We start from the raw sequence: 13,815 nt of genomic DNA on the forward strand, positions 1-13,815 counted from the left end.
TTAATAATAGTACCCACTGTATGTTTTCATGTGCAAATATATTTATCTATAAAATAATTTCATTTGGAAATCTTCGTGTTATCAAATACATGACAAATTTATCGTTTTGAAACAACTATAATAGTTAACCTTGAATACTCACTAAATTATACATTATCTATTCATAGATAACATTATAATTTAGAGAGAATCAATGCATAAAAATATCGATTTTACGAATCGAATAAAAATCTTATTGGATCATAGAGTTAATAATAAAGATAGACCGAGTGCTATTTAAATTGAATTGTACTTGACAGATTAACAGCATCGGTTTACAATTCTCTCTACTCGCTTCTAGTTTTTTTACTGTTGCCACCATTCTAAACATCCACGTCATGGTGATCTTATCAGAATAAAATAGAAAAAACAAGGTATACTGATGTTTTTTTCCGTATCAATAATTCGGACCTACTTGAACAAGCTTCCGTATTTCGGTCTCTCTATCTTTAATATTAACTCTATGTTCAGATTACATTTATCGGTAACGATATTTTTCTATGTAATTGCTATCGGTAATGCATCTCAACTATCTCGACCAATGAGATCTTTTCATCCATCAAGTAAAACACAGAGTATAAACGAGTAGCTCCCACATTTTTATGGTATTTAATCGAAGTTTCGAGATCATTTTTATCTGTTTTCGTTCCTTGGTGTACGTGGTAAGAAGTCTACTGAAATCTTATTGTTTAAAATAGTTGATAATAAAATTGCATTAAGAAATAAGAAAAGTGAAAAACAATTTATTAGAAGGTGAGTAAATTTTCACATTCACTTTTATAAGTATACAATAACAAAAAAAAATTAGGGCGTTGACCATTTTATAAGTGAATGTCATATTATATCTTAATTACATTGCTATTTGATTTTTCGTTTATCGATATAAATATGATATAATTACAAATTCATTTTCTTTTATTGTTTTTGTATCTACAAAATTATCTACAATAAAAGTCCTTGATAATGTCTACACCAATGAGACGTAAAATCGTTCTGTGGTTCCCATATTTCGTGGTATATAATTCGAAGTTTCTCTATCTTGATCCCATTTTGTTGTTTGCAAGCAGAAAGTTATCATCATATCAATTACGTAAATGCAAATAAGTTTTGAAATATTAAGGTTGTATTGTGTCAGTAGATAAAAATCAATTTAATTATATAAAAAGGGTAAGTTTATTATTTATCTCTCTCTTCTCTCTTCTAGCCGTTTTCTATCCTTTGGATATAGGCCTCTCTCATATTTTTCCAGTTTTCCAAAAAAAAATTATTATTTATACATACCATGAAATATTACAATTTTTACAAATGTACGATGGTGTCAAAATCAGGGCGTTGGCCATCAAAAACGTCGCTTCAGCATAATTGTTCCACAGTATTGAATAAATTTATTATAATGTAATGTAAATCCATTTTTACATTTTGTACAAATAATAAAAAGTTTCAGAACATTTCTGTTTCTAACCTCAAATAAGTATTTAGTTTCATTAACCAACTTTTTAATTTAGTGCTATATTATTGTGTATATATCAGTTAAATAGTATGAAGTTTAGATGGAAATAATAATAATAAGCTAAAAATTGATAACGAACTTAAGGGAAAATTATTATTAATGTTATATGACAATTTACTGTTTCCTAATTAATAATCATTGATAACAACAAACCAAATATTAAGAACTGACAGCAAAATATAATATTTCAGTATCAGTCAAAATGGCAGAGTCGAAAATAGAATCTAAAATGAAAAATTTGAACATCAATCAAAAAACTGATATCAATATCTTGCTACTTGGTTCAACTGGGGTAGGAAAATCTACAATGATAAATTCGTTTGCTAATTACTTAACGTATGGCGATTTAAAACAAGCGAAAAAAGATAAATTGATGGTGCTAATACCAAGCAAGTTGAATATTATGGATAAATATGGGGAGTATCACTTAGTTAGTACTGGTGATACTGATAATAACGAATATTTAGAAACTGGTGAATCTGCTACACAAGATGTGAAAACATATGTTTTCCCTATATGGAACGGGAAAGTAAACATAAGATTAATTGATACCCCCGGAATGGGTGATACCAGGGGAGTTAAACAAGTAAGTTCATCCGTAAATATGAAAAACACATTGAAGTTGAGAAAATAATTATATTTCTTTCAGCGTAGTCTTTTTTATAATTTTTTCTTAATTTAAAATCAAATTTGGGTTTTTTGATAATTACAACATTTTTATTTTCTTTTTTTTTTAAGGATGATATTAATTCCGAAAATATTTTGAGTTATATTAGTAATTTACACGAATTGCATGCTATCTGCTTCTTATTGAAACCAAACGAATCTAGAAATACAGTGTTTTTTAAATATTGTATTGATCAAATATTTTCTCGTTTGGATAAAACTGCCAGTGATAACATAATCTTCTGTTTCACCAATACAAGAGGGTTAGTATGAAAAAAATTATTTTTTTGTATTCCTTTATCAAGATAATATGTTTATTTTGTAGGACAGATTATAGTCCTGGTGAAACAGTTGGTGTTTTGAAAAAAACAGTGGAAGATATTGGTAATCGACCTCCGTTTGCTAAGATTCCATTCGATAAAAACATTTTTTGTTTCGACAATGAACCTTATAGGTATTTAGCAGCTATTAAGGGAGGTATTAAAATCAGTTCTGAAATAAAACAAAGAAACAAGGATAGTTGGGAGAAATCTGCAGAACAATGCTGGAAGTAAGTAAATTCAACTTTTTTTCACAAAATTTTTTCTTAATAAAAAAATCAAATTCCAAAAATTTTAGTATAATGTTACTTAATTCAATTCAACAATAATTTTTTAATAAATAATTTCTATTTCAGGATATATTTATTATTTTCTGTTTTTGATGATTAATTATCTCTATTTTAGTTTTCTTTTAATTGAAATTAGCTTTCACATACAAACAAAACATCAAGATTTTGAACTGTTGTAAAACAATTTCAATTAAGAAATTGAAGAAATTTCTTGATTATTATTAGCATAAATTCTGATTCTCGGCGTTTTTTTTAATTATTTGCTAACAGCTGCGTAACTTGAGGGATTTCGGTGATTCCTGATAATTCTGATACTCCGTCTTCTTCTATTTCCTGTTAAAATAAATTATAGAGATTGCATTCCAAGGATGACTTTAGGGCTTTTTTACCCTTTCACGTCATTATTTTTGTTTTAGTATGATAAAGTATATCGTAGGTGAAAAAGATAAAAAACCGCTGAAACCCCACTTTGTAAAAAGCACCAATGCAATTAATGAAGCCAGAAGGATGATCAACCAATTGTCTCAACCGCTTGCAGAAATAATGCAGTTGATTCAACATAACATGGAAGTTTTATCAAGGTAAAAACCATTTTGTCTTTACAGGTTCTGTGAGGATTCCAATTTTAAAATTTGATCTCTTAGATTTTTATCTGATTAGTCAGTACTTTGTTTGTTATTTATTGATGAAAATTTCTCATAAAACCTCTAATAATTTTTAACCATCTCGTTAACAGCTGAGGTTGAAACTTGTTCAAATATTATTGGTTTAGGAGTCCACACACTATATTTTGTAACATCCCTGTTTTTCGATACAAATACACTAAATATTATAAAAAAAAAAACAAATAGGAAAATAATCATAAGTATGGTCATTTCAAAAACTTATTCTTTGAATCTAACCCTCAGACTAGGTTATATTCGTTGTTATAACTTTCAGTAGAAATGCTGGTTATGGTTTTTCTTTTTACACCTTGACAACAATTTTTTCTAATTAAATATGAGTGTACTTCAGAGTGTTTCTTATTAAGGTTGCTTAAGTAATTAAATAATAAATTAAATTTCATCTAATTAATGTATACAGGGGTTGTTCATAATGATTATCACTTGTCTAGGACATTCAGGAGTCTCTTAATCCATAAAAAAATAGAAAACATGCTCGAATTCTATTGATTCTTCCCCTTAATGATTCCTAGAGATTCATTTTTACAAAAAAAATAACATTTCATCGAATTAATGTATACAGGGGTTGTTCATAATGATTATCACTTCTCTAGGACATTCAGGAGTCTCTTAATCCATAAAAAAATAGAAAACATGCTCGAATTCTATTGATTCTTCCTCTTAATGATTCCTAGAGATTAATTTTTACAAAAAAAATAACATTTCATCGAATTAATGCATACAGGGGTTGTTCATAATGATTCTCACTTCCCTATGACATTTAGGAGTCTTATATTCAATTAAAAAAATAGAAAGCATCCTCTAATATCATCCTTAGACATTTATTTATCAAAAAAATCAGATTTCACAAAATCCAACTGTACAGAGGTGCCTCCAATTTATTTACTCAATGAGATGTTGCTGTTTATCAAGCAGATGATAATTATTTCGAAGTAGTCCCTGTATAAGTTGATTCTGTGATATCCAGGTTTTTGTTTCATAAATAGATGTCTTTGAAGATAATTTAGGGGAAGGATTAATAAACTTTGAGCTCACTTTACTGTTTTTTTGTGACATAAATTTTAAAAACTATTTCAAATATTGATTTATAATCTGTAATCAAGACTTATCAATCTAATCAAAATCATTTCAATTCGAAATAAGATGTAATTCAATTTTTAGGGTATTTAGTAACAAATTTTCACCTTAGCCTTGATCCGGTCATGAGTTTTTGACAATTTACAGTGACTATTAGTTCCTTTAATAAAAAGTTATAACAATTTATGTATTTTTGCAAATGTTTTTGTTCCCAAAATTGAATCTACTTTTTCACACCAGAATCTATCTCGATATGTCCTTTTTGCCCATATAAAAATAATGTTTTTGAAATAAATATGCATCTGGGCTTCCGATTTGGGGAAATTGATAAATTTAAGGATTCTAATTTATTTTTTTTTTATTCTTGTAGGCACAGAGAACTACTAAGTGAAGATAATGCATCATTGGAAGAAATGAGATCCAAATTGTACCTACCCGTAATAACATTAGATGTAACGCAGTTGGATCATCCTGCGACTGTTTGTGCTGCAAAAAAATGCGCAGAAGTTATCACCGTGAGTGTCGTTCATTTATTATTTTAAATCGAAGCTAGACACTGTACAGTTTTCCAACTAATCGATCTTCGTATTCCAGGTAGCGGGAAAAAATTGTTGGAACTACAAACAGAGATGTCACCCTCATTGCTATTTAACCAACGTGGGTAAAGAACAATTGGGCGATCCGAATCTGATCAGTTGCACGGCGATGAATGGAACAACGACTTGTTCGCAATGTTTTTGCGATTATAGAGTTCACATGCACGTATATTACACCACGAAGACCGTGGAAAATCAAGAGAAAGATGAAAATATGCAGATGAAAATCGCCAGCAGATCGGAAGTGATTGAAAATAAATGGAGATTGATCAGGAACATCGAACAGAAACAGAAGGAATTGGAGGAAGAGCATAAAATTATCGTGGAAATTTGTGCGAAGTTTGCGCATTTCTTACAGAATAACGCCATAACTCCCTTTAGCGATTCCTATAAGGAGTATATCGAATATTTGATCGACAGGTACGAATTTTGTTCGTATCTAATTTACCCAAACTATTTTTTGAAACTTCTAATATTGAAAAATATTCTGTAAAATTTTTTCAAATTGATTACCAGCAATTTTCGTATCGTTTACAATTGATAGTTCGTAAAAAAACTGTTTATTTTATAGCTTTTTTATAAATAATTATTATTTCGATTTTTACTTTTTGAATGTTCCCGCCAAAACGCTGTTTCGCTTTAGGAATGACGTTTGCATACATTTGTGAGGTTATGTATTCACTTGTAGCCGTACAGTACAATTTATTTTTTTCTGAATTTTTCAACGTCAAATTGGGATGGAAAATTAATTTATTTGATTTTTTACTCTTCTAGATTGACGCAAAAGATTAGTATCTACCAACAAAATTTAATTTTTTAGACCTCAGACTTATTAGCATTGAAAATTAAAATATAACCTTATCAATTTTCCATGTTTTTATAATCTGTTTTTGATTTTTTTTACATTTTTAACCATAAATCAACACTTTAAATGGAAACAACAATATCTTCGATTTTTGCACATTTTGAGACCTTACATTAGCACTATAACTGAAATTACAACAATATCTTCGATTTTTGCACATTTTGAGAATTTAAACTAGCACTATAAGTGAAAATACAACAATATTTTCGATTTTTGCACATTTTGAGGCCTTACATTAGCACTATAACTGAAAATACAACAATATTTTCATTTTTTGCACTTTTTGAGACCTAAAATTGGCACTTACATTGAGAATCTAACAATATCTTCGATTTTTGCTCTTTTTGAAACTTAAAATTAGCACTATAACTGAAAATACAAGAATATCTTCGATTTTTGCACATTTTGAGACTTTAAATTAGCACTATAAGTAAAAATACAAGAATATCTTCGATTTTTGCACATTTTGAGACCTCAAATTAGCACCTTAACTGAAAATACAACTATATCTTCGATTTTTGCACCTTTTTGAGACTTAAAATTAGCACTATAACTGAAAATACAACAATATTTTCGTTTTTTGCACTTTTTGAGACCTAAAATTAGCACTTACATTGATAATCTAACAATATCTCAGATTTTTGCACTTTTTGAGACTTAAAATTGGCACTATAACTGAAAATACAACAATATTTTCGTTTTTTGCACATTTTGAGATCTCAAATTAGCACTATAACTGAGAATACAACAATATTTTCGTTTTTTGCACATTTTGAGACCTCAAATTAGCACTATAACTGAAAATACAACAATATCTTCGATTTTTGCACATTTTGAGACCTTACATTAGCACTATAACTGAAAATACAACAATATTTTCGTTTTTTGCACATTTTGAGACCTCAAATTAGCACTATAACTGAGAATACAACAATATTTTCGTTTTTTGCACATTTTGAGACCTCAAATTAGCACTATAACTGAAATTACAACAATATCTTCGATTTTTGCACATTTTGAGACCTTACATTAGCACTATAACTGAAAATACAATATCTTCGATTTTTGCACATTTTGAGACCTTACATTAGCACTATAACTGAAAATACAACAATATTATCGTTTTTTGCACATTTTGAGACCTCAAATTAGCATTATAACTGAGAATACAAGAATATCATCGATTTTTGCACATTTTCAGACCTTAAATTAGAATTTACATTGAGAATCTAACAATATCTTCGATTTTTCCTCATTTTGAGGAGATTTTAATAGAATATAACAGCTAAACTGGATTTTCACTCTTTTAGAAGTTGAATTAGTACTCAAAACTAGTACTCCATTATCTCAATTGACGTTTAACTTTTTTTAGACCTTGTGGTGAATTCAAAACTAATGCCACTGTTGATTTTGGTCCTTAAATTAACACTAATAGTGACAATCTAACGACAAAACTATTTTTTTGACTCTTTGTGACATTAAATTAGTATCAAAAATTATACTCCCTCATTTCAATTCATGTTTCACTCGAGTAAACTTTGAATTTTTCTCAAAATTAATGACATATCCCATTTTTTTACATTTTCAGAACTAGAACAACTTTAAAAATGAAAATATACCAATCCAATTGATCTACGTTGAGTGTTTGAACCTTGAATTATCATAAAAAATGAAAATCTATATATTGTTTAAATTTTTTTTCAGGGAAAAATCCTTGGGTATGGTATGTAACAAAGAAACCGTTAAACATCTGGAGCTGCTCTTGGTGAAATATTCAGAAATTAAAAACCGTTTCGATGAAGCCCTTAAGATGACCAAAACCATAGGACGAGACGAATTAGTTTCTGCCAAAGAAATCAACGACAGCGTCCAAATTTTATATAAATTGAAACACAACGGACAAAAAATCCGCGAATTATATAATTGTCAGAAGAAAGCAAGAACTAAGGAGTTCCAGCATACCGAGTATGTCCATAAAATGGCCTTCAAGGTAACGAAGAAAGTTTTCTGAAGTTGCAATTTCTATTTTTTTTGTATTGTAGCCCGCAGAAAGAAAGGAAGATGTCAAAAAGGTGAAGAATGATAAAAAATATGAAGAAAAAAAGAATAAATCTGAAAACAAAAACTTTAATGATAAACAGAAACAACAACAAAATAAAGGTAAAATATTCATTTTTTTATAGTATTTCAAATGTAATAATGAAGTTCAAAATGAAACTTTTAAAATTACCATTATTTTAACATTCTCATGCAGTGTATCAAATTTGGTATTTTCAAATTTAAGGGCTGCGAAGAAATTGATCGATTTATAAATTTTGGGCCCTACCTTGAGGAATGCAACTCGGTACAGAGGTAAACTACCTCCAATCTGCTCTGTATCGGCTATTTTGCGAGACACCCTGTATATTGGAAGGAAAAAATGTGTAGTAGAGAGATTTTCCTCACAGAATGACGTTTTCTATATTTAAACGTTTATTTTGAAAGAAAAGGGTAGCAACAATTATTTGGTTGTCTATTGAATGTGATTTTTTTTAATAATCTTTATCCATCTTCTTATTTCGTAAAGAGGTTAGAAATATTCTTCTTTTTTTACCTCTAATTTGGCGTTTGTCTATGTAATTAAACAGTTATAGAGCTTTCGGAGGTTTTCTAAAAGGTTGTTGGAACTTTTCCGACAACCCTCGTAGAAATTGGTACTTAAAAAATTTCATTGTGGAATTTTGAATATTTGAAAGGACGAGAATGGATTTAGAGAGAGCGATCTCATCTGATATGTACTTCGTTTGTATATTATGAAAAGAAAAATAACGAGGTTACAAAGATTCTTCTTTTTTATGGCAAAATTTGATGCAAATTCGATTTTTTAACAAACTAAAATGGCTGATTTCTTATAAAAACGTAAATACCATAGACAAAGTTAACTGGAAATTTTTTATTTGACAATGACACTATTAAAACCCGCGAAATTTAAATATTTACCTAAGTTTCTGAACACACCTGGTATTATCATCCGTATAAATATAATTTAATCCCTCTAATTTTCATATTTTAATATCAAATGGTAGATTTTTTACTTTATTTCCACTCATAATTGTTTTTCAAAATTATGGATATTTATCTATTAGACTAACTCAGTCGAAGGCTTTTTTCTAGTCAATTAAACATATTTTAGGTAATGCAAGAAGTTCATCGCCTCCTCCGAGTTACCAGGAAATTCAACAAAATCAAAAAACGTTTAGAAATAAAACTCGAGGTTTTCAGAATAATTTCAATCAAGCAAGACCACAAAGTCCGAATATGATCCCTCCACGAGGATACCCACACGGTAGTCCATATCAACCGATGCCACAATTTGTACCACCACCAACATTTCCTCAACAAGGGTATCCCTATCAATTCCAAGGACAGTTTCCACCACAAGGGCAACAATTTCCACCGCAAGGACCTGCATATACAGAAAATAAACAATATCAAGGTAAACATAGTATAACAGTTGAAATTTATTATTTGAGGTTATGATTGTTGTTATTTGAAAATAGTTGTTGAGTTTTTATTATATTTAAGGTAATTTTGATAAACCGACTAACGAATACCATATAAATGTTACCCTAAAATCAACCGACGATCCAAAAAAAATGGCTTCCAATATGCCACATCCAAATCAACCACAAACGTCTCAAATTCCAAGTTTGATGGATCAAAATGTCTCTTCGCCCAATTTATATCCTCAATTACCTCACGGTATGAATTTTCCTCAAAACTACTACCAACATCAAGATTTCAGTTGGCCAAGTCATTCGGTACCCAATGAACAAGGTAAGGTGCATGTTTGGATAAAAAAATTGATTCGAACTTTTTTTTTTTGGAAGGGACTAAAATATTTTTATCGGAAGAATTTTATGGTCAAGTTACATTCTAAATTAAAAAAAATTAGTTGAAAGTTATTTTTTTATTAATTATTAAAAAATTACCATTCCATTATAATTATCAGTTTGATAGTTAGTTTTTTTCAATAATTTTTTAAAGGTAAAAACTACATTTTCTAAACATTAAACTTGATACTTCGAAAATTTCATATGAAATATTAATTTCTGATACTTTTTGAAATATTATAAACTTGACAACATTGCATATGATTACTTCGTTTTTTTCATGATTAGATATTGGTTGGTTCAAAAAGCTGTCCAGAGCTAGATATCCTAAAAATATCTTGATTCGGTCTACTACCCTATATACAAATTTTGTAATTCACGCGAAATTATCTGGACCTATCAGAAGTTGCCTAGAACTAACTTACGAATATATTCAAATTTTGAAATTCCCGCGGAACTATTTTAAGCTGTCTAGAATTGAATAAACTAATTACTGCGTTCGATTAGGTAAACTTATGCTTCTGACTGTTCAATATCGTTCGGCAATCCACTTTATTTCACTGTTCGGTTATATACATTTTTGTATTTAAGATCTATTTGAAAAAGTATTCTCATATTTGACGTTTCGTTGCTTATCAATTAGCAATTTTATTCGACAGTTGTTTCTACGTACTTGGATGTTTTGAATAATTAAACTGACTTCAATTATTTTAGGTCAAGTTATTCGTAGTATTACCACAATCAATCTGTTCAACTTATGATCATGTGATACAAATCGCGAACAACATTACCGAACGCTACTATTTACTACTCGTTACATTTGTCAAAATAAATTATTTTGACAGTCCACCATTTTGTATTAGATATAGAATTATTAGGTTAATTTGTGGCTTTTAATGTTTTTCTCTTAAAATTATGAAACTTGAAAGTAATTGAGGAATAATTATATTTCTAAATATATAAATAATGTATTTTCAGTACTCCGTATTTAGTTTTGAACTGAATTTAGGGATGTTTAGATTTTGTTTATAGTAAAAACAATGTGTAAAAAGGTTGAAATATTACTATTAGTGAAAAATATAAATTATAATACTGTTTATTATGGAAATAAGTGAATATTATCAAACGTAAAATGTGTCTTGTGCAAATCTTTTTTTATCGAAATAAAATTATTATTAGGTGGGATATCCAAGAAATTCCATCAAAGAGATAACCGTGGAAAAGGTGGAATCAACAAAAGAACTCGTGGTAACAAAGGAAAAGGTACAACTAATGTTCCAAAAGAAAATCGTAATAAAAATGAAATAACCTTTACCAAAAAAGGAAAAAAGAAAAATAGCAGCTCAAGTTCTGAATCTTTAAGTAGTTCATCGTCATCAGATTAAATTTCACAAAAAGTGTCCTTATTTTTATATAACATTTTATGATTTTATTTAGATATTAGTGGTTCTAACGAGTTTGTTGTGGAATATCAATGTTTTTACTTCCAATTAATTATTTAATGATTAATAGAGTAAAATCCTTAATTGATAGTTTTTGGAAAGTTCTGTTAGTTTTTCATAGATTTTCACAACTTAATCGTTAAAAATAAATATATTATATATTCAAGTACTTGAAACTTTTGGGATATTAACTCCAGAATAGCACTGGGTGTGGAAAATGTGTTTTTCTACTAGTATATTTCTCCCCCGAGTAGGTCGATTGAAAATTAGAAAAAGTCCGTTATTGGTGAATGTACATAAAATTCCCTCAACGTTTTGATCGATTCAAATAATAATGTTCCCACAGATTTGAAAAAAAATCTCATGAAATATGAATCATATACAGTTGGGGGTAGTACATACCAGATGAGTACGGTACTGTAATAATGTTGATAATTATAATGAATCTTAGTTGAAATATGTAGAATAGAATATATAGAAGATAGATTTAATTTGAGCTTTTTTTTTCATAATTTAGATTTTTAATGTCATTTTTAGAATATAAATAATTATCGTTTTCGTATAGTACATATCCAAAACTTTCCTGTTTGAATATTGATAAATAATCTCTATCACTTTGTTTGTTTGATATAAGGCTTTCAGATAAGTTTGTTAATTTATAAAGGGCAGTTTTTATTTATTGTTTCCTTTTTTGGCATATTTGGTTACTTTAGATTCGATTTAAAGAAAATTTAAAAGATCATAGATATTTTAATATGTTCAAATTTGGATAACAACAAAAATCTAAACTGAAATATAGTGTCCAGTTTTCTTTGTTCGAGTGTTGATCAATTACTGATCACTTTTTGCATTCTATAGGGCTTTTGGGATAAATATTCAAAACAGATGTTGCCACATTGTCGTTTTTCTCAAGTTATTGGTGTATATAGATCCTGATACCAAAACCAAAGCTACACAGCTGCCAACGTTTATAATAAAATTTCCTACACTAGGAATAATTGTATTTAAACTTGTTCCTTAACTGTAATTTTCAACATTTCAAATTTAACATAAAAGCACTTTACATCGATATATAACGAAAAAAAAGTTTTATAACATTTGGACGTTTTATTTTTTATCATATTTACGGGATAATTTCCTGGATTACTGTGTGTTTCAATATTGTTCTGTTTTCCCTAATTAATCCTTAATGTTTTCTCAGTGTAGAATCTGGTGAAAGTTATATCCCCAAAAGAAAGTACTCGTTTTATTATTTAAAACTAGCAACAATTTTGATTAAATTTAATCATTTAAATGCCTAAAGGGATAATTTATAATCCCTATTGCGCGTCCTCCTGTTTAATCCAAAATGCACCCCTAGAAAAATATGACTAGAATAGCAAAGGATTGACAAAAAGTTGGAGGAGGATCAAAGTCAATAGAGGATATTTTTGGTATTTATTTTAATGGTTAAAAGTGTCATTAATCAAAGAGAATTTGTAACTTTTAATGTTCAAATTCGACTAAGTTGACTAGTTTTTTAGTTGCAATAAAATGAACATTTTATGGATTAATTGCTACTTGATTGTCGTAAAATGCTCGTTTGCAACTGAACTTTGAATTTGTGGGCTTCTTTTCATGTTTAATATTTTAGTGTTTTCATAAAAAAAATATTTTATTTTATAGTTTCCGAGTTTTCAAAATAATAAAGTTTTATTAGATACAACTCTTTTTCTTTCATTGACTCCTTTTATTTATTCCAGATACACCATTACATATTATATTTTAAAGTTTCTAATCAAAAATATATTCTTAAATTCTTGATAACTTCAACTTCCACCTATCTAATGCTACTTGATAATAATTTCTCTGGAACAAACGCGAAAAAGAGAAGAATCACAAAGGCCCTGATGGTGTGTGGAAACTTCGCAGAGTAGAAATGGGGTTGTAACTCAAATATCCTACTGTGGATGTTTACGGCAATTCTAAGACCAATAATCATAAATGGGGTACTAGACTTAGTCTAAATACCACTAGGAATAATCTCTCAAAGATACATGTGCAACCGGAGCCATGAAATCATACCTAACAGCTGCACCAGAAATGATTCTAAATCTTCCCTCTCAAAGTTGTAATGGAAAAAACATCACTGTCTAGAAACTGAAGAGAAAAAATTTAGAACCTGTAAAAATAAATGGGATCATAACACCGTGCAAGAAATAAACAGCAATGTCATTGAATAGTATACAGATGGATCTAAAACAACAGACAGAACTGGAATAGGAGTTGTAAGGGCCCAGAACCCCACATTCTGAAAGTAATAATCCTATTGCCCAGAAAAATTAAACGAACTAAGCAAGAAAAATAAAGTTTCTATACAATGGATTCTGGGACACATCATCTGGACCGAAAAATAACTAAAGAACTACTTGTACGAACTAAGATGAAGCAATAAAACTAAGTAACAGTACTGATT

General features: G+C 28.9%; 1 protein-coding gene across 2 annotated transcripts; it reads left to right on the top strand.

Moving 5' to 3' along the window:
- The first annotated feature begins 544 nt into the window (after nt 1-544).
- LOC130894657 (uncharacterized) lies at nt 545-13,065 on the top strand. Of its 2 annotated transcripts, none has more exons than XM_057801596.1 (12): nt 545-792; nt 1,741-2,135; nt 2,288-2,478; nt 2,541-2,765; nt 3,242-3,406; nt 4,956-5,100; nt 5,180-5,601; nt 7,751-8,036; nt 8,089-8,206; nt 9,219-9,521; nt 9,611-9,862; nt 11,098-13,065. In XM_057801596.1, exons 2-12 carry the CDS (start codon nt 1,752-1,754, stop codon nt 11,301-11,303), a joined length of 2,697 nt encoding a protein of 898 aa, XP_057657579.1. In that variant the 5' UTR covers nt 545-792; nt 1,741-1,751; the 3' UTR covers nt 11,304-13,065. The 2 variants fall into 2 exon arrangements, with proteins under 2 accessions (XP_057657579.1, XP_057657580.1); XM_057801597.1 differs by lacking the exon at nt 545-792 and adding an exon at nt 1,022-1,206.
- The last annotated feature ends 750 nt before the right edge of the window (nt 13,066-13,815 follow it).

This window comes from Diorhabda carinulata, chromosome 5 (assembly GCF_026250575.1).
Source record: "Diorhabda carinulata isolate Delta chromosome 5, icDioCari1.1, whole genome shotgun sequence".
Taxonomy (NCBI): domain Eukaryota; kingdom Metazoa; phylum Arthropoda; class Insecta; order Coleoptera; family Chrysomelidae; genus Diorhabda; species Diorhabda carinulata.